General features: G+C 38.7%; 1 protein-coding gene across 7 annotated transcripts in view; it reads left to right on the top strand.

The window, feature by feature from the left end:
- Positions 1-24,172, top strand: part of RUNX1T1 (RUNX1 partner transcriptional co-repressor 1) — a 208,730-nt gene that overhangs the window by 149,658 nt on the left and 34,900 nt on the right. For all 7 annotated transcript variants that reach the window (XM_077493016.1, XM_077493015.1, XM_077493019.1 and 4 more), the window contains 4 exons: positions 8,710-8,891; positions 18,537-18,778; positions 20,376-20,461; positions 23,531-23,729. In XM_077493016.1, coding sequence (XP_077349142.1) covers positions 8,710-8,891; positions 18,537-18,778; positions 20,376-20,461; positions 23,531-23,729 — 709 coding nt within the window. The remainder of the gene's footprint in view (positions 1-8,709; positions 8,892-18,536; positions 18,779-20,375; positions 20,462-23,530; positions 23,730-24,172) is intronic.

Here is a 24,172-nt window from a genome sequence, read left to right as displayed (position 1 = left end):
GTCTGGAAAGGATTTCAAACCTTATTGTTGCTAGGTCACAAATGTGTGTTTTACTGTTTTGCTTTTTAAGAGCGAAAATGGAAAATAAATCTGAGGTGTAAGCACTGCGCAGTGACTGACGTGCTTATCTGGGTGACTTTCTGCCCTTTCTCTTCTCTTTATGTTATTTACAGCTATAGGGCGTAAAAGAGACATTAGTGAAAAATTTAGGGGGCTTCAGCGCTATGGTAGAAAGGATGGACTTTATAGAAGAGATGATTATATGTACATTTATCATAATGGTGGCTGTAATGTTCACTCTTTGATCTGATCATTAAAGTGGAGGTTTGCCCACCGCTGAAACAATTAAAAACATATTGCAGCTGCTGGCTTTTAACAATAGGACACTTACCTGTCCTGGAGTCCAGTGATGTCGGCACCGCAGCTGATGTTTCCATAAGCTGTCGGGTTCTGCCGCCACCATTGCGGGTAAGGGAACCTGGCAGGGTAGCCTTACACCTTCAGGCCGGGAACCCTACTGTGCATGCCCAAGGCTCTGCTCCTCTCTTCTACTGGCCCGGCGGCAGGGCAGGGAGGAGGAGGGAGCCGAGCGGCGATATCAACAGCAGCGGCTGTGCCTCTTGGAAGTGGGAACAGGATACCTGTCAAAGACAGGTATCTGTTCCCCCCGAAAAGGTGCCAAATGTGGCACTGGAGGGAGGGAGGAGACAAAGGAGCGGGTGGGTGGAACTCCACTTTGAAGGCGATGACCCCAGCTAAGGAATGGAATTTTTACTACAGCACCAAAGATTGGTCTTGCCCATCTCGCTGGTTTTTCATTGAAAGGACTGAACTTAAAATAATTAGATTGCTGATAATAGTGGTGGTGGTGGGCAGTAGGGGGATAGAAGCTGGGTGTATGAGATATGTCCAAAATATTTTGTAGTTTTTCTTTAGGTACATCTCTTCCATTTATAATCCTCAAGTGATTTGGATGATTATTAATATTAGTGGTGTTATTCATGGAACCCCATACTTGAAATGCAGGCAGATCAAATCACAATTTAGTACAATTATATATGTATTTGTATTTTAACCTTTGACAAAGCTGTCCTTTATTAAATCCCCCATCAACCTGAGTGCAGGTAGCCTAGATTCATACTTACCTTTAGCCCTGATCCAGTGATTTTTCCACCAACATGGATCCCACTTCTCCTTCATTTTGCACATGTGCACCACAGGCACATTACTTTTTATGGGTACCCATACTCATGGCAGATCCCTTCCTATATGAATAAGTGGGCTGTGGCCCACGAACAGAAGCTGGTGACATCCATTTTATCAGTAAGATTTCTGGATTGGGGCTGATGGTAAATATATTCCTAGGCTATGTGTACTCTGGGGGTTCAGGGACTATAGAATTAAATACTGTTCAACAAACCCAGAATCAGAATATCAAAATTATTTGTGCTTCCAGGTAGGAGCAGAGATGCAATAATAGGTTGAAATTCTGGAGGCTTGGAAAACAGACTGTTAGAGCTAGATATGGAAAAAAAAACACAACTTTCACAAGCCGGAGAGCATTTTTTTTTTTTAATGGCATCTGTTTAATTATATAATTTAGTGGTTATGTTTCATAATTCTTATGTGCCTTAAGCCACAGAGTTTGCAGTTGCTGTGTCCTCAGGCTGTGTGCCTATTTCATCATCCCACAAAATATCCGCAGTACATATGTAAAGCACATTACATTCCAAACTCTTACTAACAGAGCTCACACAACACTCATCTGTTCGGCGTAATTACAAAAAATGGCAGACATGTAGGCACTGAAGTGTTTTAGTAAAGAAATGTCAACAAGTGTTTGATGTAATCATTTCATAAACACATGGGTTAATGTAATTCCTGCTTAAAGCGGTATTAAACCCAAAAGAAAAAATGTAATGCACTTACCAATTCTATAATATGGTGGCTGCATTTGTTTTATTTTTAGGCTTTTTTTCCTTTATTTTTACAGTAAGTCTGTTGTTTTTTAAAAGCATGGGCTTTTCTGCAGATGTAGCAGTTACTGGGTTGAGACAAGCCATTTTCTACTGTTACAAACCATTTACTACTGCTTGCAAAGTGTTAGCTGGAGTTTAGCTTTAATTTGTTAGTGTATCTAAATCTGCTAGTACCTCAAATGTCCCCTTGCCCAGACTGACAATGCTGTTGTCTGCTATGCATTGTGTGCTTAAGTGTTAGTAAACCCAGGACCCTGCATTCACTATATCCGGTCTCACACAGGACATGGAAATACAATTCTTTTAATAAATATAAACCCCTTTTCTCATCAGCAGTTTGAGCTGTCTTATGACTTCTATCAGTGTCTGATTAAATATTGTAGGAGGGGATTCCATTCTGCTCTGACTGTTCTATAAGGGCTGCAGGACCCACGACCCTCTGTCTGGACAGTGCTGATTGGTCCTATGTTGATCACATGCACTCCCCCAAGAAAAAAAATTCTCTCACACCAAACTGAGCATGTGCAGCTGGTCCCCTACCCTCTGTACTATCTGGAGATGGTTTGGGGACAGTGGAAGAAGGAGGGGTTTACAGAAAACAGGATCAAACAGCCTTTTTACACAATGCAGAGGATTAACCACTTAGGTTCAACAGTGAGTATAACAAGTATGCTTTACTGCATATACAAACTGATTTTACTGTTGTGGATTTAGTAACACTTTAATCCAGAGTGGAGGCATCCTAATACAGGAAGTGTGTTACTGGCCCAGTGACCGGGGGGGGAATAAGAAAACTAATTCAGCCACCACATTCAATGATTGGTAATCAGCAATATATTGTATTTTTGGTTTTGGGTTTAATACCGCTTTAAATCTTTATTATAGTAGAAGTGGTATCTATAGCCAGCAACAGGGCCCCTTTCACACAGGCTGTCCGATCAGGTCCGCCTGTCAGTTTTTCAGGTGGACCTGATCGGACCCTCCAAGCCCTCTTATATGGAGTGGCGAATGTCCGCTGACACTCGCCGTCATCTGATCTGATCCTGCTCGTCAAAAACAGATGGATGGCGGTCCTATTCCTTATCCATCAGGCAGATCAGATGGAAACTGACAGGTGCTCTGTTTCCATCCAGTTGCCCCATAGAGGAGAGTGGGACTATGTCTATGTGCACTCAGGACCTGTCATCCACCTGCTCAGCGGGGATCAGCGGAGAGATCACCCACTGAGCTAGTGGATTCCACTTAGAGGAGGCGCCTAAGGAATTAGTCCAGCTCTTCAGAATTGTTGTTTATGGAATGCTGAAGGCAGGTTTCTCACCAGGAATGTCTCTAGCATCTGTCCTCCCTTGAATTACAATAATCTGAAAAGGAACATACCCTTTTCTTTAGAGAAAAGAACACTGAGCAATCATGCACCTGAATATTTTTCAACATGCTGAAAAATGCATATAATAGTGAGTGATACTAGCACATGTTTGCTATGTCCCAGTTTGCATAGTCAGCATTTGAATCTGATGCATCAGTTGCCGTTACTGGACCATCTATGGCCACCCTTATACAGCAGGAAAAATATGAACATGAGAATCTGATTGGTTGCTATGGGTTACACTTTTTTTTTTTCATCATCTCCATTTTTCTGGGAACGCTTTTGTTTTCCATTTCACTGCATACTTAAAATATTAAACATGAATGTTTACAAAAACACTCATCATGCTTTCTTCATAAAAGGACGCTTTCTTTATGAATTTCATCATGTTAATCATCATTTCCTCTGTGAATACGAATGGTTTCTCTGCTTTGTAAAAAAAAAAAAAAAATGTAAAAAAATATGCTTCTCTTCAGGGTCAAATTGGCTGCCACAAAAATTTGAAAAAAAAAGAAAAAAAAAAAAAGCTTACAAGGACACTTCCACATTCTTCCATCAGAGCTGTGCGCCATATGGTCGCCATATCATTTACTTTGGATCACTGGAATCAAAGATGCAACTTTTTTTTTTCTAATTTTAGTGCTTTTCCTCAAAGGAGACATTAATGACAAAAACCATATGGTTGTGGGAACACGGGGCCTTAATAAGTGCATTCAAACGCAGCTGTAACAATATGCATTAAAATCTTGTTTTCATTAAGCTAATGCAACCCGCAGACCCGCGATTCCATTCTACGTTTATGGAGAAACATTTACTGGAAGGATATTAGACACCATCCTAATTACCTAATCTGGCACCAGAACTAGAACAAACAAAATTGCTTTGTATTACCATTTTTTTTTAAATTGAAAGAAGATGTTTATAGAATTGCTGAATTAAAAAAAAAAAAAAAGAAGGCATGGAATGCTTTAACCGTGTCATACTTACTTTTACATTTGTCAATAGCAGCATTTCTGCTTTTCATTAGCTCAAACTAGAGGACTCGGCTGCATTTTGAAAAAACAATCGTAAAATATTTTTTGTGCTAATTGGGTCACTGTTAAAGTGACCCTTACCGGCACTCCTTGTCTTTAATCTCCGGTGCTTTGCTGCTCCTCGGATAACACCTCCTCCCGCCACACCCTGTATTTCCCCCCGATTCGTATTTCACTACAGGACATATATGGGCCACCCGGAGAAACAACAATGTGCAGTTGGAGGAGAAGTTATTCACACAACCCCAAGTGTAGAATACCTACAATAAGCAGGGATCAGCAAAGTTCCTTATGTGGTGACTGGGTCGCTTTATTGAAACCGTCATGAGACCAATACCTAGGGGCAGACTGACCATTCGGGTCCTCGGCACTGCCCGAGGGCCCCATGCCCATGCCACATGCACTAAGGGGCTTTTGTTGGTTCACACAGCAGTGGGAGCCATGGGCTCCTGCTACTTTCAATAACAGCCAGTGAGCGAATGAGGAACTAGCGTTGGCAGGGATGAACTACGATTTGTATTTTGAACGGGCAACGTCCATTCACAGAAGCGCAGCTCAGAAGCAAGTCTGCTTGAGTGCCCCCATAGCAAGAGCCTTGTCAGGGGGGAAGAGACAGTGGGGGACCCAATAAGAGGAGGATTTTTAGCTGTTCTATGCAAAACCATTGCACAGAGCAGGTAAGTATAACATGCTATTAAAAAAAAAACACAGCTTTAAGGTTTTTCTTCTTCTATGGATGCGCTCTTTAGTGTCATTTAAAGTGTTAACACCAGTCAAACATATTTTTTTTGATTTTAGATACACTGGAGAAGGGTTAGCCTTCAGGGTTTTGTTGTTGTCTCCAGATCTCCCAAAAATGCATAAACTCTGACAATTGTCATTGGAACAAATGTCCCCTTTGGAATGCATAACTTTTATTCATTTCCCAGAGACAACTAAAAATAGTTTTTCCTCTTTCTCTCATGATGTCTCAGCATGAATATGAAGTCCGATTTTCCCAGTGGGACAGAAATACAGATCTCCTCTAGTCAGTTGTCTTCAGAACCAGTGGTCCCATTGGAAGATGTCACCAGAACAAACCGAGAAAGTGTATCTCCCATAGGGAACATAGACAACACTGAAAAACATGACAGAAGATCTAATTCTTCCCCACGGTATCTAAATTAGAAAAACATTGGCTGGAGTCAAGCTTTAAGTGACTTGGTAGACCTTTTTTTTTTTTTTTACATGTTACTTTTATCATCTCTTTTCATACCTGTAGATGTGAAGATGGCTATAAATGGTAATTGGGTCTTCAGTAGTCCAAATCATTGGCCTAAGGCTGGATTCACACTATTGTGATTTGGATGCTGGTTTCACCGCATCCAATTCACATGTCAGGAGATTGTGACTGGCTCTCAATGGATCCGATTCACACATCACCAGAGCAGCTCCAGTGTGAATTGCACAGGAGTCCTCTGCGTCTTCTGGTCCATTTCAAGCCTAAATTCAGCCAAAAATGTGGACTGAAATCAGACCTGAAATGGTGAACAGGGACACACTGGACCCCCTGCTGTGAGCCGCTTCATGTGGCAGTGTGAACCCAGCCTTATTCTATCTAGAATTACATTTTATACTCCATTAATTTCCTCTAATGCATGAATATTCTGCCATCCTGAATCTTACATACGAAATATACCCGTATTAATATTAACACACTCTAAACCTACTCCCACCCCAATTCTAAGCCCAGTCTATCTAACCTTGTAAAGAAAAGATTGCTATACTTGCCTATTTTGAAGCCGCTCCAGTCTGTGGTTCAGAGGTGCCCTCTGTGTGCAGGATAAAGCCAACAGTGGCTGGGAAATGCCTGTGAAGTGACGTCACCCATAGACTTACAATGGGGCCTCCATTGTTGGCTGCCTCTTCTACATACTGAAGCCGCCACTGACAGCTCAGCCTGGGACCGGACCGGAGCGGATCCAGAATAGCTAAGTATAGCAATCTTTACTTAACAGGGCTAGACACGGTCGGACATTCCGACAACAAAATCTGTCTGCTTTTTTCTGACGGATTTTGGCCCAAACTTGTCTTGCATACACACAGTTGCACATAGTTGTCAGAAAATCAGAACGAGGTGACATACAACGCGTACAGCGGGATTATAAAGAGGCCAGTAGCCAATAGCTTTCATCTCATAATTAATTCTGAGCATGCGTGGCACTTTGTCCATCGGAAATGTCTACACAATTTAAACGGAATTTAAACGATTGGATTTTGTTGCCACAAAATCAAACTTTGTGTGTTGGAAATTCCGACAAAAAAAGTCACACACGATCGGATTTTCTGACAACATGATCCGATCGCACATTTTCAGTCGCAAAGTCCGACCCTGTGTACAAGTTTCATATTTTTTACAGCAGGATTTTTATCATATGACTTATGTAAATATTAAATTTAGGGTTCAAATAGAATGTGCTGCTCTGCAGTCAGTGAATAGCAGTTGGCTCACATACAGCTGTCCTTTGCCAAATATCATCTGTACACAACATGGGCAGCATGTTAGTCATTTTTCCTAATTACCATTCAGGAATTTGTCTTTGTGAGACTGCAGAAATAAATGTATTTTCTTAGAATAATACTTCTGTCTTTCTGATGTCTGTGAAATATTATCGGATTTGCAAAGGATAACATCCCCACTTGTCAGCTTCACTGTTCATGGCAAAGAAGAGCTAGGGCTTTATCATGGAAACATAAAATAACTTTTAAAAGAGATCTGTCACCTACACACAATAACACATTAAACCTATGTCTGAACAAGCTTAGTATACAATGTAACGTGTGTCTCATTAACCAAGTAACAGCTGTACAGTTCTGTCTATATTCTCCTTTTTTATGTGTAAGCGAACATTCACTCCATGCAGCTAACTGTATTTGGTTGGGGTGGGGGGATTCCACAAAACTCCTAATATCCTTGTTTTTTAAAAGGAGTATTGCTTATAGTACACCAAAACTCAGTCACTGACATCTACAGACTAGATATAGAACATTAGAAGGATGAGAGAACCACAAAGTTTGAACAAGTCCAGTAAGAATTTTATTTCACAGCACAAAATCAAAAATAGATCACGTTTTCGGGAGCTCAAAACTCCATCCTCATCTTGAGTCAGACATTTGTTTGTAAATTTTATGTCATTAAATAAAATTCTTACTGGGCTAACTCAAGCTTGGTAGTGCTCTCATCTTTCTAATGTTCTATAGACTGCTTTAGGGACCCTTTGGAATACCCCCGGTTGACAGAGGGGCTTCCCTTAGAAATGACTACATTATTCTGACTTGAACCTTCTGTCTACCCTGGGGTCCAGTGCGCAACCAACACTTATCCACAGACTAGGTGGACATATACAGGTAGACATACCTGGGTGTATTTTTGGGAAATATGTTCTGTTGGCCATGTAAATGGCCCACCCACCTTTAAACCTCAGTTAACATTTTTTTTTAAAAGTTTCAGGTAAAAGCACAGAAATATTAAGTATTTTAAAAGCTTACCTTGAGTGTTTTGGAAAATTTCCTCACAATCAGCACTACCAGCTATAGCCTGAGAGGTCGCCATACTAACTAAGCAATGTTAGTGCATCGATCTCCCCCCACTGTTGGGCTATTGTATTCTGACAGGGGGATAGCCCCCTCCCCCAACCGCCAGAACACACTTATCAGTGCTCACAGCCAATGGCTGCTGGTCAGATGCTGGTTTTCCAGCATGCCCATATTCAACAGAAGTTGGGCATGAGACCGGCTCCTGTTGGACACGCAGCTGTACACACTGTCAGAATGTTGGTTTATTCATGTTACATTGTCTTACATGTGGATTGTGTGTACCCAGCTTTACTGTCTGGATCATTGGGTGAAAAGAACTGAAGAAGCCCGAAAGAAAACGAGCTGCATTGTAAAAAATATTTATTTCTGGGTTTAAATACACTTTAGGGGACTTTGACTAATATATGTTTTTTGGGGAACTGTGCATAACTACTATCACTGTGTAATGTAATCATTAAACAAAGTCACAGAATGTTGTAAATGTAATGCATATGTAAAGATACTAGTACTCGCTAATAAACAACCTGCAGTAGACAAACTATTGCCATTAAATAACCTTAACATTAATAGCGCAGACGGTTCCTCTGCTCTTTTACCCTGGTGATAGCAGCTTTGCATGGAGTAAAGAACAGAAGGAAGAATGATTATAGATTCTGTCAAACTGTTACAGGGATTTGAGAATAAAATGACATGCTTTCCGGAGTTCAGAATTTGTAACAAGCTGTTACCTCTGTGTCTTCTGTATATTTCATAGGCCAATCTGCCTCTGCTGCAACGGGAACTTCTGCACTGCGCAAGACTTGCCAAGCAAAACCCAGCCCAATACCTGGCTCAGCATGAGCAGCTGCTCCTGGATGCCAGCACCAACTCGCCTGTTGACTCATCAGAACTGCTTCTTGATGTGAATGAAAACGGGAAGAGGAGAACTCCTGATAGGTAAAGACCCAGGATCTAGATTTTAAACTTTGCAAACAAGTTACCATGAGTATTTTTCAGGTTTACATTATACTTTGTAGTTATTCTAAAGAGGAAATTACTTATTGCTTTACAATATCGCTGTTCCTGCATTTGACTTATCAGTTTAGTTCGCAAAACTGGGAAGGTAGTATAAAGAGCAATGTGCAAAGAATAGTCATAAGACATTTTTTAATGCAAGTGAAACCTGCCAAAAGTTATATTGTAGTATTTGATAATGTTATGAATCACCAGCGGACATCTTATAGATCTTTGGCTCCATTGCTGAGACCTGTTGACCTGAGTTCAATCTATCCTGCATGGCCATTATGATAAAGTGTCACTCTCAGTGTTGTAATGACATTAGGAGGAAACACATATTTGTATAATGTTCCACGCTAAACCATCTGATGAAAAAGATTAAAGTTTAAAATTTAAATGAAAAGGCATGCATCTGCATGCTGATACATGAAGGTGCAACCATGTGAGTGGACTGAAAGTTCTCCGGGATGAACCCCTAAAAATTAGTCTCTAAAAAAGTCTCCAAATGGAGGCTGTAAAGGGAGCGAGGCTGCTTCAGGTGCGGACTGGGGAACCAGCCTTGAGGTGATTCAGTTCATATTTTTCACGTTATACAAGTCATTTATTCATTCATTCATTCAACCCGATCACTGTGAACAAAAGGAAAGCAAAAGAAGGGGATAGAAGCATCAAACCAATCCTTTAAACCGCTTAGGAATTTATCTATTGAGGGATCCACGAGCGCCGTGTGTTAGCCGCAGCTGGAGCCTCGATAAGCCTCATGGAGACGTTGGCTGTGTGTCTAGCTGGGAGTGGTCCAGGGACGTTAAACTGAAGAGCCACCCATAAGCTGTCTGGCCAATCAGAACGCACTTCAAAGGCACGGCCTCGTCTTCTTCATCAGCCATGCCTTTGAAACGTGTTCTGATTGGCCAGACAGCATGTGGACAGCTCCCGAGTTTGACAGCCCAGGATTACTCCCACCCAGAGACACACAGCCAACTTCTCCATGAGGCTTATTGAGGTTCCAGCTGAAGCAAACACACAGCACTCGTGGATCCCTCAATAGAGACTTTCCGACGGTCCTTCAGTGCTCCTGTGACACTGCACATGGAAGCTCCCTCCCGCTATAGCACACTGCAAGTGCTCCAACATTGTTCACGTAAGTTTTTATATACTTAGTTGTTTTATACTTATATATAAAATAAATTCCTAAGCTGTTTAAAGGATTGGCTTGACACCTCTATCTCCTCATTTTTCTTTCCTTTTGTTCACTCTCAATGTAGTTCAAACAAGTGGTAGTTAAGATCAAAACCCGTAAATCCATTGGAGAGCTCTTCAAGATGGAGCAAGAACTTTAAAATGCCAAAAGGTGTTATCTATACATTAATGCTTCCTCGATCTTAAACTCAGTTAGATAACACTAGAATCATTTTGCAAAAGGATTATCTGATCTTATAAGATTAAACTGGATCTTTTTGGACTTTGCACAAAACACTATAAAACTGGTGCACGCAGAATCTGGTGCAGCTCTGCATAGTAACCAAGCCCCTTCTAGGTGTTATTGTCAAAGCTTACTCGAACAAGCTAAAGTTAGATGCTGATTAGTTACTATACACAACTTCACCAGATTTTGTTTGCTCTTGTTTTTGTAAATCTCCATCACAGTATTGCAAAAATACACCCCTGCTCATCACCCTGTGAAATATGAGTTATGGGCTGCTTCTCATCAGCAGGGATTGGGAACATGGTCAAGACTTGGGTCAAGATGTATGGAGTCAAATGCACAGCAGTTTTGAGGGAACACTTGTTTCACATTACAAGACAGCTGAGACTGGATGGAGGTTTACTTCAAGCTTGGCAATGACCATGAGCCAAAGTTACACTGTTCAAAACCAAAACCTAAGTGTGTTAGAATGACTCAATAAAAGTCCAGACCTAAATCCTATTGAGAATCTGTGGCAGGCTGCTTTTTCCCATACAACTGGAAAATGACAGAGAAACTCTACATCAAAAATGTTTTAGGACCCAGATGTTGGATTGACTAATGTGGATGGAAATGTATGCAACCCTTTTATTATTTGATAATTTTTTTCATGTCCCATTTAAAAATAGATCCAGAACATTGTATATATAACACCCCGTGGTTTGGAAGGACACAGTAAATACACTTCCTTTGTGTTTTTTTAAATTGTCCTTATTTTTTACCTCTGTGTCTCTGGATGGTTGGCAACCCTTCCATCTCCAGTTTTTTATAACTAACATGGTGATGTCATAAGATTAAGAAAAGGTTGCAGTGAATTTCACAAAAAGTCCTAAAAATTTTAAACTTTGCTGTGTAAAACTGAAAAACATTTTAAAAGCTTAGAAAACGTACCACTTGCTTATTACAACTCATTTAAGTTGTACAGGTCTAGCAGCACAAGATAAGTGCAGCTCAACAAATCATTTTTCTCGTTGCAATATCGTACTACAGACTAAATACAATTTTTATTTCTAATATGCTCATAAAATAAGCCTTATCTGGCTGCTCCACTCGCCCTGGCCCCACAAATGCTTCCAGAAGACATTCCAAGAAATATGTTCTAAGAATAAAATAATAAAACATGGTTAGAAAGAAGAAAGACGTTTAAATTACAAGGTCTAGTCGCTTTCATGTTTCTTTCATAGTTCCAGTATAACATATATGTGGTTTTAGTCTGGTGCCTACTAACATATGTTTGTAGACTTGATATGTTTTATTATCATGGAATGCAGCTGAATGGTCTGTCAAAAGTACACTGTATATCTATAACAGGATGTGGATTGGAATGGCTTTCTGTGGATATTTAAAAACAAAATCCATCACAAGTGATACACCATTCTGTTTAGATATCCAATAGTGTATTGAAATCTGTCACTGGCAGCAATATATTACTTAATCTAGCTTTAGTGCAGGTGCCCACCAGGAACCTAGAGGGCCACCATTTTGAGTTCAGCTACCACGTATAAGTGCAACAAAAACCTAGGGCACTTTAGCAGCATATGGCAATCATTTGTTTACTAAGTTGTCGCAATAATAATTATGATTGCAGTGCTTAAATAAAGTCTTTGTTTCCATACGATGCTGGGGAGCCCCAGGCACAAATTGTGCCTTCTGGTAATGATTATATCATTGAGCAGATTAATATGAACCCCAAAGCATGCCTGTGCGAGCACTCTAAAATACAATTTATTGAAAGTACAGTAGGTATTTGACCTTTCACTGAGTGTGGTCCAAGATATGACCTTATCCAGATTTGGATTATAAAGTCCAGCTCCGGTCCTCGGCTCTAGTACAAATGACACCCTAGTATGACTTCAGAGTAAAACTATCATTCCTCTTTAGAAGACGTCTGGCTATGCAGGCATGATATGACCACCCCAGACATATTTGCCAGCCTATTATTCTCTAACATGAACAGCAGAAGACCATTTATGTCCAGTTCTATTCAAAGATGAAAGTTAGGTGTTCTGCATACACCTCTAGCTTTGGCTTATCTGGGACAAAACATTGCGATCAATCAAGGTTTTGTAACCTGTAAGATCACTCTTCTCCCAGACGAGCTGATGCCAACAATTTCTGCAGTTGCACAATAAACACTAAACCATTGCCTGATCCCACCAAAAATAGTAAATTTGGGAGACCATTATCTAATTTTGTGGATACCTTTACCGGGTTGCACGAAATGTATTTTGCTGGAATTATTGAATAGCAAATGATGCGACAGAATAACAGTGGTATATAGTAAAACATTTGCAGATTCATGTATTAAGAAAATGTTATAGCACCATCAGATTTTATCATTTATGCCCTTACAACAACTCTGTCACTTAAAAAAAATCCTTAAAAAAGGTTGTTTGCAAAAACAAAACCTCCTAATAGACTCTAAGTACTAACATTGCACCTTCAAAAGCTACAGCCTCTGGCAGAATTTCAGCATCTGACAATTCAAGGTGTGTCAGATGCCTTTGTATCCTGTTGTGCACACGGGCTCTGTTCAACAGCTTCTACCTCAATTCATAGCACAATATGGACGCAGGGGCCAGTGGGAAGAAAAATCACAGAGCACACAGGAGAATCGCACAACCAGGCATCTGACATTTGCCAGATGGGAAGATTCTGCTGAAGAGAGCAAAGTGAGGACTTGCTGCCTGCTAGAGAAGTTAACATTAACATTCAATTTTTTCACATGCACCTTTTTTAAGATATTTTTTTTTTGCTTTAAAGTATGCAAAGTGCAAAACACTTGCTGATAACCAGTGGCTATGGCTTGCTGAATTTCGCACCTCCCTTGTATATAAAATAAATCTGTTTATGTGAAGGGCACCAAACAGACCTTTTTCGCAAATACCTTTTATTAGTAACAAAAAAAAAAAACGCAAAAATTGCAGTTTTAAGGAACTGGCATTCTTCTCCGAGTCTATTTGTTGCATTCTTCTTTGTTGGGGTTGTCAGCACAAACTCAATCTTTTCAAGCGTGAAATTAGAGATGTCAAACATTTTAGCCAGAAGCTATTTTTCTACAACTCATCCCATGCAAATTTCTTTAGCGTTGTGAAGAATTGTCCACAGGAAAAAAAAAATAATAGTACATAATGTTCTCTGGTCCAGTAATTACTTCTTTTATGGGTTTTTAGATCTATATTTGATAACATTTATTTAAAATATGTTCAATTTAATTTAAACCACAGTTCTTTATAGAATATCATGATGAAAGTGTCTGAAAGAAAAAGAAACATTTTTGTTGCCCTTTGCAGTCAGGTTTACCGTTTTATGAATATAATTCCGTATGAAAGTCTTTTTTATTTGAGGCTATTTTTGAAGATGCTTTATATGCAATTTAAACACCGCCTCTACAGATCTTACAGATCGGCACATTTTTGTACTACTAACTCTCTTAAGAATTTTTGTTTGTGGAAGGATTTGATGTCACAATGATGATCTGAAGTGCTGATTGACAGTTAAGCTTGTCACACCAAAATATGTCAATAGACATGAAATTATTGTTGCCCCATTTGGTCAGTTATGGTTATGGCTCTGTCTATAGCACTTCTCTTGGCTGGTTAGCTATTGTGGGTTGCTTTTTATGAATCAATCTGCTTAATTGGATTTCCAAAGTCAGTTACTATTTTGTATCCCCAAGAAAGTCGACAACATGCTCTATGCAACTTCCCTCTTTCATAGTTATAAACTTAAATGATCAGGGGATCTGAGTGAGTTTATAGATTTTTTTGTGTGATCTTGGTATCAATACTTCAGACCATCAATTGATATGTATGGTTCCATCTTCCAATGGCTTATCTAAAAGCAAAACCATAGTTGCAAGGAAATGACACACAAAACTAGCATAGGCGTTAAACATGACATTTCCAAATATACTAAAGACCTTCATTGGTAGAAGCTAATACAACATCTCCCTTTGTCACCCACCTACCTGCTGCACAGTACCATTCTTCTGGCCAAAGTATATAGGTAGGGAAAACGGTCATCAAAACTGGCAAGGCTGGTCTCTGTCCATCATAGGAGACAAGACTTTGCATCATGCCTCTCGGGCATAGCTTTAGCGTTTTCTAAAACTGCTGAAGGGTCCATCTAGGAAGGTCCACCCAATCTTTTTCTGATATTTTTATTCAAATGAAGGAAACCTAAAACCCTGAGTAAGTGAACAATTTATCCTTACAGTGAGGAAACCATTTCTTGCTAAGTCATTTAATGGACCAGTAGTGGCACTATGGCACTATATGGAACTATAGATTTTTTGCCAATTTTTGTAATGAAGGTGCCCAGTCCACATTTAACTAATTTATATTACAATATATAAAGTTCTGGGACCTGCTATCCTCAGTTTGCTACCTACATCTGTTCTTGGAAGTGGTATATGCATCGTACCTTGTGGTATGAGTGTAGCTGACTGCCTAAGTAAGATTAGCCCTAATAGCACACCAGAAACATTGTGATCAATCATTATAAGCCACATACAAAATTTGTAGCATTTTTTGCTTTTATTAAATTGGCTATGAGCAACCTTTTTCTGACATCCACTGCCCAGTGAATGTTTATGTTGCCAGGGAAAACAGTCATTCAGGGGTCTGATTTCTCATAATGGAGCAGTCAGAAATTTGAAGCATATGTATTTGTAGTAGATGCCCAATTTTCCAAATCCTAAGGAAAAGATCATTAGAAAGTTCTTCATTTTTATTTCCATTATACATAATTTTTTAATTAGACCTCTTTAAGATGATTGTTCTATATCAGACCTAGCTTGTGTATTCTTTATTAGCCTTTCTTGCATTCAAATCTATTCAAAGAGAGGGTTTAACAGCATGTGCGAAAAAACTTATGCCATTGAAGATGAAATATTATTTTCTTAATCTGCTCAGTGTCAGCACTAATATGTTATTTTGTATCTATTCTACTGCCTGTGATGTTATGCTGAAGTCTAGATTTAGGCTTTAAAGGCATTTGCAAGTGTGACAGGGAAGCTTTATGTTTTACGGAATGTTTTCTTGGTGCATATGGTCTGACACGGATGAGCAACCACGGTGAGATTTTGGTGTCTATTAAACTGGCTCATTAAAAAGATCAATCTGTTTCAATAATAACACTGGGAGCCATCAGTCACTGAAAGAGTAAAAAAGGGGAAAAAACTTGACACGTGAGTGGAAAACACAACTAAGTAATTCATACGCGACATGTCACAGTAGAAGGGAACTCATGTTTATTGCTCCATTAGACTCCATTCTTAGCAAGACCAATGATTGTTCTGTACTGCTGTTCATTTTGTATGAATATACATTTTAAATTATACTATAATATATATATATATATATATATATATATTTATACCAGGTTATCTTCCTTACCCTTCCCTATGCTTTGTGGGATTAGGTTTCATGGCCACACCATGTAAACACTGTACTGTTTACACTCTTCTGCTCTTGTAACTGCAAAAAGGGGTGACAACAAAGGCATCTAATCCACATACCTGGATGGATTACAAAAAGAAAACAAGCACATATATTCATTCTGCAAAGTAGATGTTCCCTTAGCAGAGTGAATATGGGGCAGTTAAAGTGTAAGGGTTAGTTTTAAAAAAAAAATAACAAACATGGCTTACTTACCTCCACTGTGCAGCTTGTTTTGCAACGAGTGGCCCCCAAACCTCATCTTCTCTGGTCCCCCAGCGGCTCATCCCCACATCAGATAACCCCCTAGGAGAAACGCTCTCCCGGGGGTTACCTTGCGGGTACTCTCCCGAGTCCAGCATTAGCATCCATAGACATGAATGCCGGACTCAGCCCCGTCCCCTAGCGCTTGCATCATTGGATTTGATTGACAGCAGCGGGAGCCAATAGTTGCACTGCTATCAATCTATCCAATCAAGAGCCAGGACACCGTGGAGAAAGGGAAAGCTTGTCTCCGCTGACAGAAATATGGGGCTCGGGTAAGTAAAATGGGGGGCCGGGGTCGGTCACTGCCAGGTGTTTTTTCACCTTAATGCATGAGATGCATTAAGGTGAAAAAACACAAGGGTTTGCAACCCCTTTTAAGTCACTTTGAATACCTAGTCTTGTACCATGGAAAAAAGAAATGGACATTTCCTTGCACACAGTTGCATGATTTAACCTCCCTGGCGGTACGATTATTTCGGATTTTAGGTGCTAAAAGCGGTACCATTATTTTGCATGAAAATTTGGCGTTTTATATTGTAGTCCTGCAATTCTTAGGAATAACTCTCTTAAATCTGTCCAAACCAGAGTCTAGCAGACATCCCGGGTATGATAAAGTTTGAAAAATTAAATCATAAATTATAATATAATAAATAATTATAAATAATTGTACCAAATAATAATATAACAATAATACAAATTATTCAATAATGTAATCAAATCAAAAACACTGAAATTTGCTCAGTTGCAGAATTGTCACTGTCATTACTTTTCAGTATTTGATGACGGATCTCCCCACAAATCGCTATCGCTCAATTCTGCGAGTGATTCTAATTTATTATCGCTGTTTTCTAGCTGGTCTAAAATCATTTTTGATGTACAGTGACAGTTTTGGTTGCTATGGGCAATCTCCAGTTTCCAGGCATAAAGAACAGTTTTTATTATATAAAACTGCATGCAGGACACTGGGCAGACCACTAGGGACAACGGGGATGTGAAATATTTACATACAGCAATGTAATCTGTAAGATTACATTATACTGTATGTTTACTGTTTGTTTCACTTTTTGAATTTGGCGCCGATCTCCGTGCCCGTGCGTCGCAACGCTCGCAGGGCACGGAGATCGGCGATGTAATGCATCGAGCGAGACACGGCTCGCTCGTACAGCGGGGAGACAACGCTGGATCCGAGGGAGAAGGTAAGTAAACCTCCTCCTGGATCCAGCGATGCAGTCCCGAGTCTGGCTCGGGGATACCGCTTTTGGTATGAAAAATCCACCCCGAGTCAGACTCGGGAATACCGTCAGGGGGGTTAAGTAAACATAGCTTTGCCTTATTTACTAAGGGATCATTCACTTTGCAAAGTGTGTTTTTGGCTTAGAACTGACCATTGTATATTGAATATTCACTTCAAGTATCCAATCATGTGCAAATGAAATAAGTAAACAAGGATTTTCTTTTTACATGTTTGGATAAATAAAGTAAATCTTCAAACAACTGATTGCATGTGTTTTCTCAACGTGTTTTGTAAATCAGCCTCAGTATCTTGACAGGAGCCATAAATTATGGTTTCTATGCTATAGTGCACAAGTGCAAACACTGGAGATCACAAACTGCTAGAAGCCCACAACTTGACCCCTGGAAGTACAGCATAAGCTGTTTATTTTGTAGAGTTTGTTTACATTGTAAAGTGAATATAAGTAAAAAGTTGAACCTGTGTTTATTTTGAATGCCCAAACGTAAACCAGTAACATTACAAAAAAAGTGTTTTTATTAGCATATAATATGGTGAATGAAGTGACCTCAGTCTGACTTTATTAATCACTTTTCTAAATAAAAAGTTTCCTCTTCTCCGATCCCATTTCCTTTGTAAATCTCAAGCAGATTACTTCCTTTTCCACAGTTACAAAGCAGACATAGGAAATCTGAATGTAAACAGATCAAAGTTTACATGGTTGGGACCAGTGATGATGGCTTTCAAATGAAAAGAAAGTCAGATCTAGTTGGTAATATTTTTAAGTTGTTTGGTGAATCCGGACTTATTGAAAGCTCTATTTTGATGTGAAAGTGCAGTTATGTTTTAAAATGAGTTGGCTAGCTTGGCACTTGCAATATCTTTCCTTACTTACATCCCTCCCTAATTTGGTCAAGTTTGCACTCACAAAGCTGGACTCAAACTTCTTTGCATTTCTACATTAAAGGAGTTTTATTGGTTTTGGTATATGATAGCTCTTCTTCACAAGCATTGGGGAGGGTATTTGGCTTGGAGATGACTCAAGCTACCTTGTAGAAACCATTGGGCGTCAAGAATTGTCCCTTGATGTACATGATCTTTGCTGTATTTTTCATCACATAAGGGAGTTAAAATACATTTAAAAGACAACTGCAGTATGTTATACACATTCTTTTTTTCAGAACCAAAGAAAATGGCTTTGACAGAGAGCCTTTGCACTCAGAGCATCCAAGCAAGCGGCCGTGCACTATAAGCCCTGGCCAGCGGTTCAGTCCAAATAATGGCTTATCCTATCAACCCAATGGTCTGCCTCACCCTACCCCACCACCACCTCAGCATTACCGTTTGGATGATATGGCAATTGCCCACCACTACAGGGACTCATACAGACACCCCAACCTCAGGGACAGAAACAGACCTATGGGTAAGAGCTCTAGAGGTCTTTCCATATTTCTCCTGTGGTAATACAACTTTGTGGAGAATATTAAAGGAGAACGAAAGGAAAATGTACATAACCTTTATTTAGTCCATTAATATAATAATGTTTAAGTTATTTTAATATGTGCTTGTGTCATTCTTCATTATATTAATCTTCCACCATCCCCTATATACTAGTTAAAGTTTAAAATCAGGTTGATGGCGAGTGCCTGTATGCTGGAATTGAAAAGAGTGTATAGAGCATAAGTGACTGACGCTATTCTGTCTACCAGGTCTTTTGATATACAGCTCTAACAGTTACATGAACTGGAATTGCCTTGAGGATGTGTTTATTACAAACCTGTGCTCACATAAAACACAATTTAGAGGACAACACGGTTACAGGAAAGCAGTAACCAAAATGTGCCATGGCTTATTGTCACCAATTATGTCTGAAGAGCACCATTAGAGCCCTTCACCTCTTCCCTAAAGTGCCAATGATCCCCATGGCACATATTCGCTAATTATGTCCTTAGAACACCACTATAGTCCTTCACCTCTTCCCTAAAATGCCAATGACCCCCTAATAGTGGGTGTATATATAAATCCCACCAATATCCAAAAAAGCATTGCTATATGCATCATTTTGGTATAGACATTTTTGGGGGCACCACTGGAGCTTTACAGACATGTTTAGTAACACTAATGGTAAGCTATGGCTTTTCATGGTGCATTATATCCAATTAGGTCCTGTTCTGTAATTTTTTATGTCAACACAGGTTTACAGAGTTCAGGCATGGTTCAGAATGCAGGATTGAGGCTCCTCAGAGTAACAACTCCAGTCTTCAAAATGGACTGTCACTGTCAATAAGTAAACAGTTCTGTTGCAAGGGGGAAACACTAAAAAAAAGTAGCTACACTGGAAAAGGAAAGGTTACAAATACAGTCAGTGACCATAAGGACTGATGAAAAGTGATTGTCTTATTTACTTTGGCTAGAGTTTTTCCTTAACACATTTAGTTCTGTGGATGTTAAGTAAATAAGGCTTTGGCCATTGTTATAGTACAAAATATGATATAAAAAATGAAAGTCAATAAATCACATTTTGCTATTGATTTTGGTGTAGGAGAAAAGCTCTTGAAATAACAATCATTTGCTTTCTGCTGTGAAAGTAGTAATTAAACACTTGGAACTCCATAGAAGACCTGACAGCCTAACTAGCACAGCTTATCTCCTACTCTTCAAATCAAATTTATCAATGACAAAGGGGATGTGAACGTACAAACGCATGGTGTGCATCGATTGCTGCACAGCTAGGAATTTTGTACATTCTGACACTCTGTCTTGCTATTGTCTCTTTTGAGCTGTATACTATTTTCTGGCCTTTGCTGCTTTTACTTATCCATAGAAACATAGTAATACAATTTCCTATAGAAATTTTCCTTTGTTTGGTTTTTTTTTTACCAAAAAAAAAAATGTTATGTCCCACCACTACCACCATCATGAAAAAGAACATTCTTTGAAGCTATTGTTGAAAGATGTTATCCATTTTTCAAAAGGGTGTTAATTAGTGTTATATGAGACTATACATCTGCTTTGTCTAGGGTTGCCAGCAGCACGTCAAGAAGAAATGATAGACCATAGACTAACAGACAGAGAGTGGGCAGAAGAATGGAAGCACCTTGATCACGTAAGAACCTCTACATGTTCATAAAAGCACAAAGGAATGCCAACTTATAATTTAATGTGCAAGTAATCAAGCAAAGTAATTATAAAACATGAAGAGTTTGCTGATTTTGAAGTTTTTAATACATTACATACAAAGGGAAGTTGTAAGGAGATATATATAAAATCATGAGCTATAAATGTGTTTTGTATAAAGAACATGCTTTCTTACATTTAAAATATGTTTTCCATCGTTAAAGTCTTCAGTCGTTGCATTTGGCATAGGTTTCTAGATATGTAGAAAAATGTAAAAGGTTTTGCAGTGGGTCCCATGAATATATATATATTTTTTTTCAGCTAAAACTTAACATATTCTGTAATTAATTTTTGCTGTATTTGCAAAGCAGCATCAGCATTCAAAAATAAATATATGATTGATTATTAAATAGTACTTTCAAACTCAGATATTCATTTTGTGCACCTCTACTGAATCCGAGGGATAATTTCAACAGTAATAAATACTTTATTACAAATATAAATAAGACAACATGAGAAAACTTTAGTTTATTTCTGTAATTCTTTGTGTTAAAGCAAACATAAAAGAAGGCAACTAATTGGATTGGAATTGGAACAGTTTCTAATTTGACTGATCATAATGTAGACACATACAGGGACAACAGTCATGATCCATGAAAGCAGAAGGTCAGGCGTTTGTCCATGCATGGACTTTATGCAAAAATGTGTGCGATTAGTAGCACTAGATCCAAAATGCCCAGGCTTCATTTATGAGGCCTTAGGGTTCCACATCCCAAAGCAGAATGATTTTGGAAAGGCAGTTCTTGAACCAAAAGCAAATTACCTGTAGATGCCATTTTATATATACAAAAATACAAAGATAGGGCCAGACAAGGTAAAGTTAACAAACTGAGAAATCTCACTATAAATACAAATAATACAATGATTGTTATAATTGCAATTGTTTTATGCATTCCTGTGTTTTTATAGCCCTGATGAAGGGAGTCTCCTATAGACCCCTGAAACATGATGGCTTTTTAGAGGACTTATTAATAGTTCCATTTTCTTATGTAGAATTTAACAATAGTCTGATTATTTTTGTTCTATATTTCACTTATTCGAAGCTCCATGTCAAACCAAAGTGTCATTCTCTTCCCTTTTCGTGAGTTTTGTTGAATGTTTTCATATTCACTTTGCTTCTGGATAACAGCTGCTCTATATTCAAAGAGAATTAGATAAAAGATTTCTCAGTTACGTTGTACCACTGGCAAGTTAAGTATGTCAGGTACTCAGAGGCATTTGAGGCTAGGTGTATTGGGCCATTGTGAGTGCTTCTGGACCTGAAGCAGTTAAAGGGACTTCTCTTATCTCTTCTCTTCTGTTGGTAAGCATTATATCTGCATAAGATTTTTTAATAAGCAAATGTGTTTGTACATATACAGTGTGTGTGTGTATGTATGTATGTATATATATATATATATATATATATATATATATATATAAATTATTGCAACAGAGATGAGAAAACAGATTTATAGCCAGGCCTTTTTCTAAACAGTATTGCTCAGTTCAGGCAATTTCTCAGTGCTTTCCAAAGTAGCTGCCTGAATTGATTATTCTCCCTTTGCCACGCTTCAGTTGCCTAACTAATTTACAGTATATCATCTTTATACGTTGTACATTGTCTTCACGCACTGTTGTCGAGAGCTAAATAATGACACACATTCCAGTCGCCGTTTGCAGCAGCCCTATGCAAATTTCAAGGCAGCAGAATTACTAAGTCATAATATATTTAAAACGAATAACTCTACCATCATCACAGATGGCAGATGAAAGTACTTTCCGAGTGTTTGAAAGCTCGGCTTAATGAATGTTGCATGTTCACAGACAGATCTTGTGTCTTTTTGAGTCATTATACTTTTATGCTGAGAGGAAAAAAGGGAGGACTGTAAGATACATTGGTCATAGTGGAGACTTCTAACAATACATGTTTAGTCGAAGGAACAATTGGGGCATGTGTTCAGGGCAGTTGGGTTTGAAGGCCTTAAAAGTACATTATTGTACATTTGCAGTAGTGCTTATTGTGGATCATTGTTGTAAAGTGATGTCATTTTGTACATGATTTACATATATTTACTTAAATTCTGTAAATATATTTTGCAGCCATCAATACTAAATAACTATTGTAGGAAAAACAATGCAAAAGAAAAGCATATTCATGAATGGGCAGATTATTGAATGGCTAAATCAAGCAACATTCCCTAGCGCTCATCAAAAGGCATAGGTTCAGTACTAGTCACCATATTAATAACATAGCAACTGCTGCAAAATCTTACACCATTTTTATTAATGATTCCCATTGGAGATTAATTTGCATACATTTGATGCACTGCCTGCACAAGGCTCCAGCAAGCTATATTATGTCTGCCATAGAGAAGGGTAAAATGCTGATGAATGCCCAGCTAGAAGAAAAGCAAGTATATGCAATAAGCAAGTGTAACTGTCTCATGTATATAAAGCCTAAGCAAAAAACAACTTTTTAAACAGTAATAAATGTTGATAATAATAATCACACATATATGATCATATACTATATATTTAAATGTTTTAAATACGACTTCTCTTTGCCTATGTAATGATAAACTGACACTTACATTTTGGGTATTTCTTTACATCCACCAGCAAGCTATATCACAGTAGTTACTGGTAATCGTATATTAAAGATGACTAATGACTAATAATTTGAACATATGAAAATGCAGCTCAAGTGTTGCATCGTCCTAAGCTCCGCCTCTGTTCTCAGAAAGGGGGGTACCTTACAGAATCAAGAGGCTTCATTGTGAGTTACTTGCAAACTATGGTTGTAGTGAATTAAATCAGATCTACATCAGAAAATGATTAAGTGGCCTGTTTAAACCTAGAACAAGTTTGTTGCATAGCGTTGGCATATAACTTTTTGCCTGTGAATTGATTGGACTTGTTAAGATAACAGACCTACAAAAAACACCTATATGCAGAATGCTTTATTGCAGTGTTTACATTGTGAATTTATGTAATTATTTTATTTTTTTCCTCTTAGCTACTAAACTGCATAATGGATATGGTAGAAAAAACAAGACGATCCCTCACTGTGCTACGGCGATGTCAAGAAGCAGATCGTGAAGAGCTCAATTACTGGATCAGGCGGTACAGTGATGCAGAGGATTTAAAAAAAGGTAGCAGCAGCACCAGCCATTCCAGACAACAGAGTCCAGTGAATCCAGATGCTGTCCCCTTAGGTACATTAGATTAACTCGCAGGTCTTTGTACCCTTGTGCATGCTTGTATTTTCTCCACAGCCGCCCAAAAGCATGGCCTTGTGTGGAGAGGCTGACCCAACTGTAAAAGCATTTAATGTGTATCTAAATCAAAAACAAATGTAATATATTGCAGATTAACAGTCCTTAGTTGTGGTGACTGCATTCGTTTTCATTTTTTAGTCTTTTCTTTCCTTTATTTTTTTCATCTCATGACCCTGCGAATAACACCCAGGGGTTGATTTACTAAAACTGGAGAGTGCAAAATCTGATGCAACTGTGCATGGCAGCCAATCAGCTTCTAACCACAGCTTGTTCAGTTGAGCATTGACAATAAAACCTGGAAGCTCATTGGTTTCTATGCAGAGCTGCACCAGATTTTGCACTCTTCAGTTTTAGTAAATAAACCCAACACATTCTGTTCT

Source organism: Lithobates pipiens, unplaced genomic scaffold (genome assembly GCF_037356315.1).
Source record: "Lithobates pipiens isolate NorthernLeopardFrog02 unplaced genomic scaffold, aLitPip1_a1.2 Scaffold_19, whole genome shotgun sequence".
Taxonomy (NCBI): Eukaryota; Metazoa; Chordata; class Amphibia; order Anura; family Ranidae; genus Lithobates; species Lithobates pipiens.
This window is presented reverse-complemented; position numbering and strand designations above follow the sequence as displayed.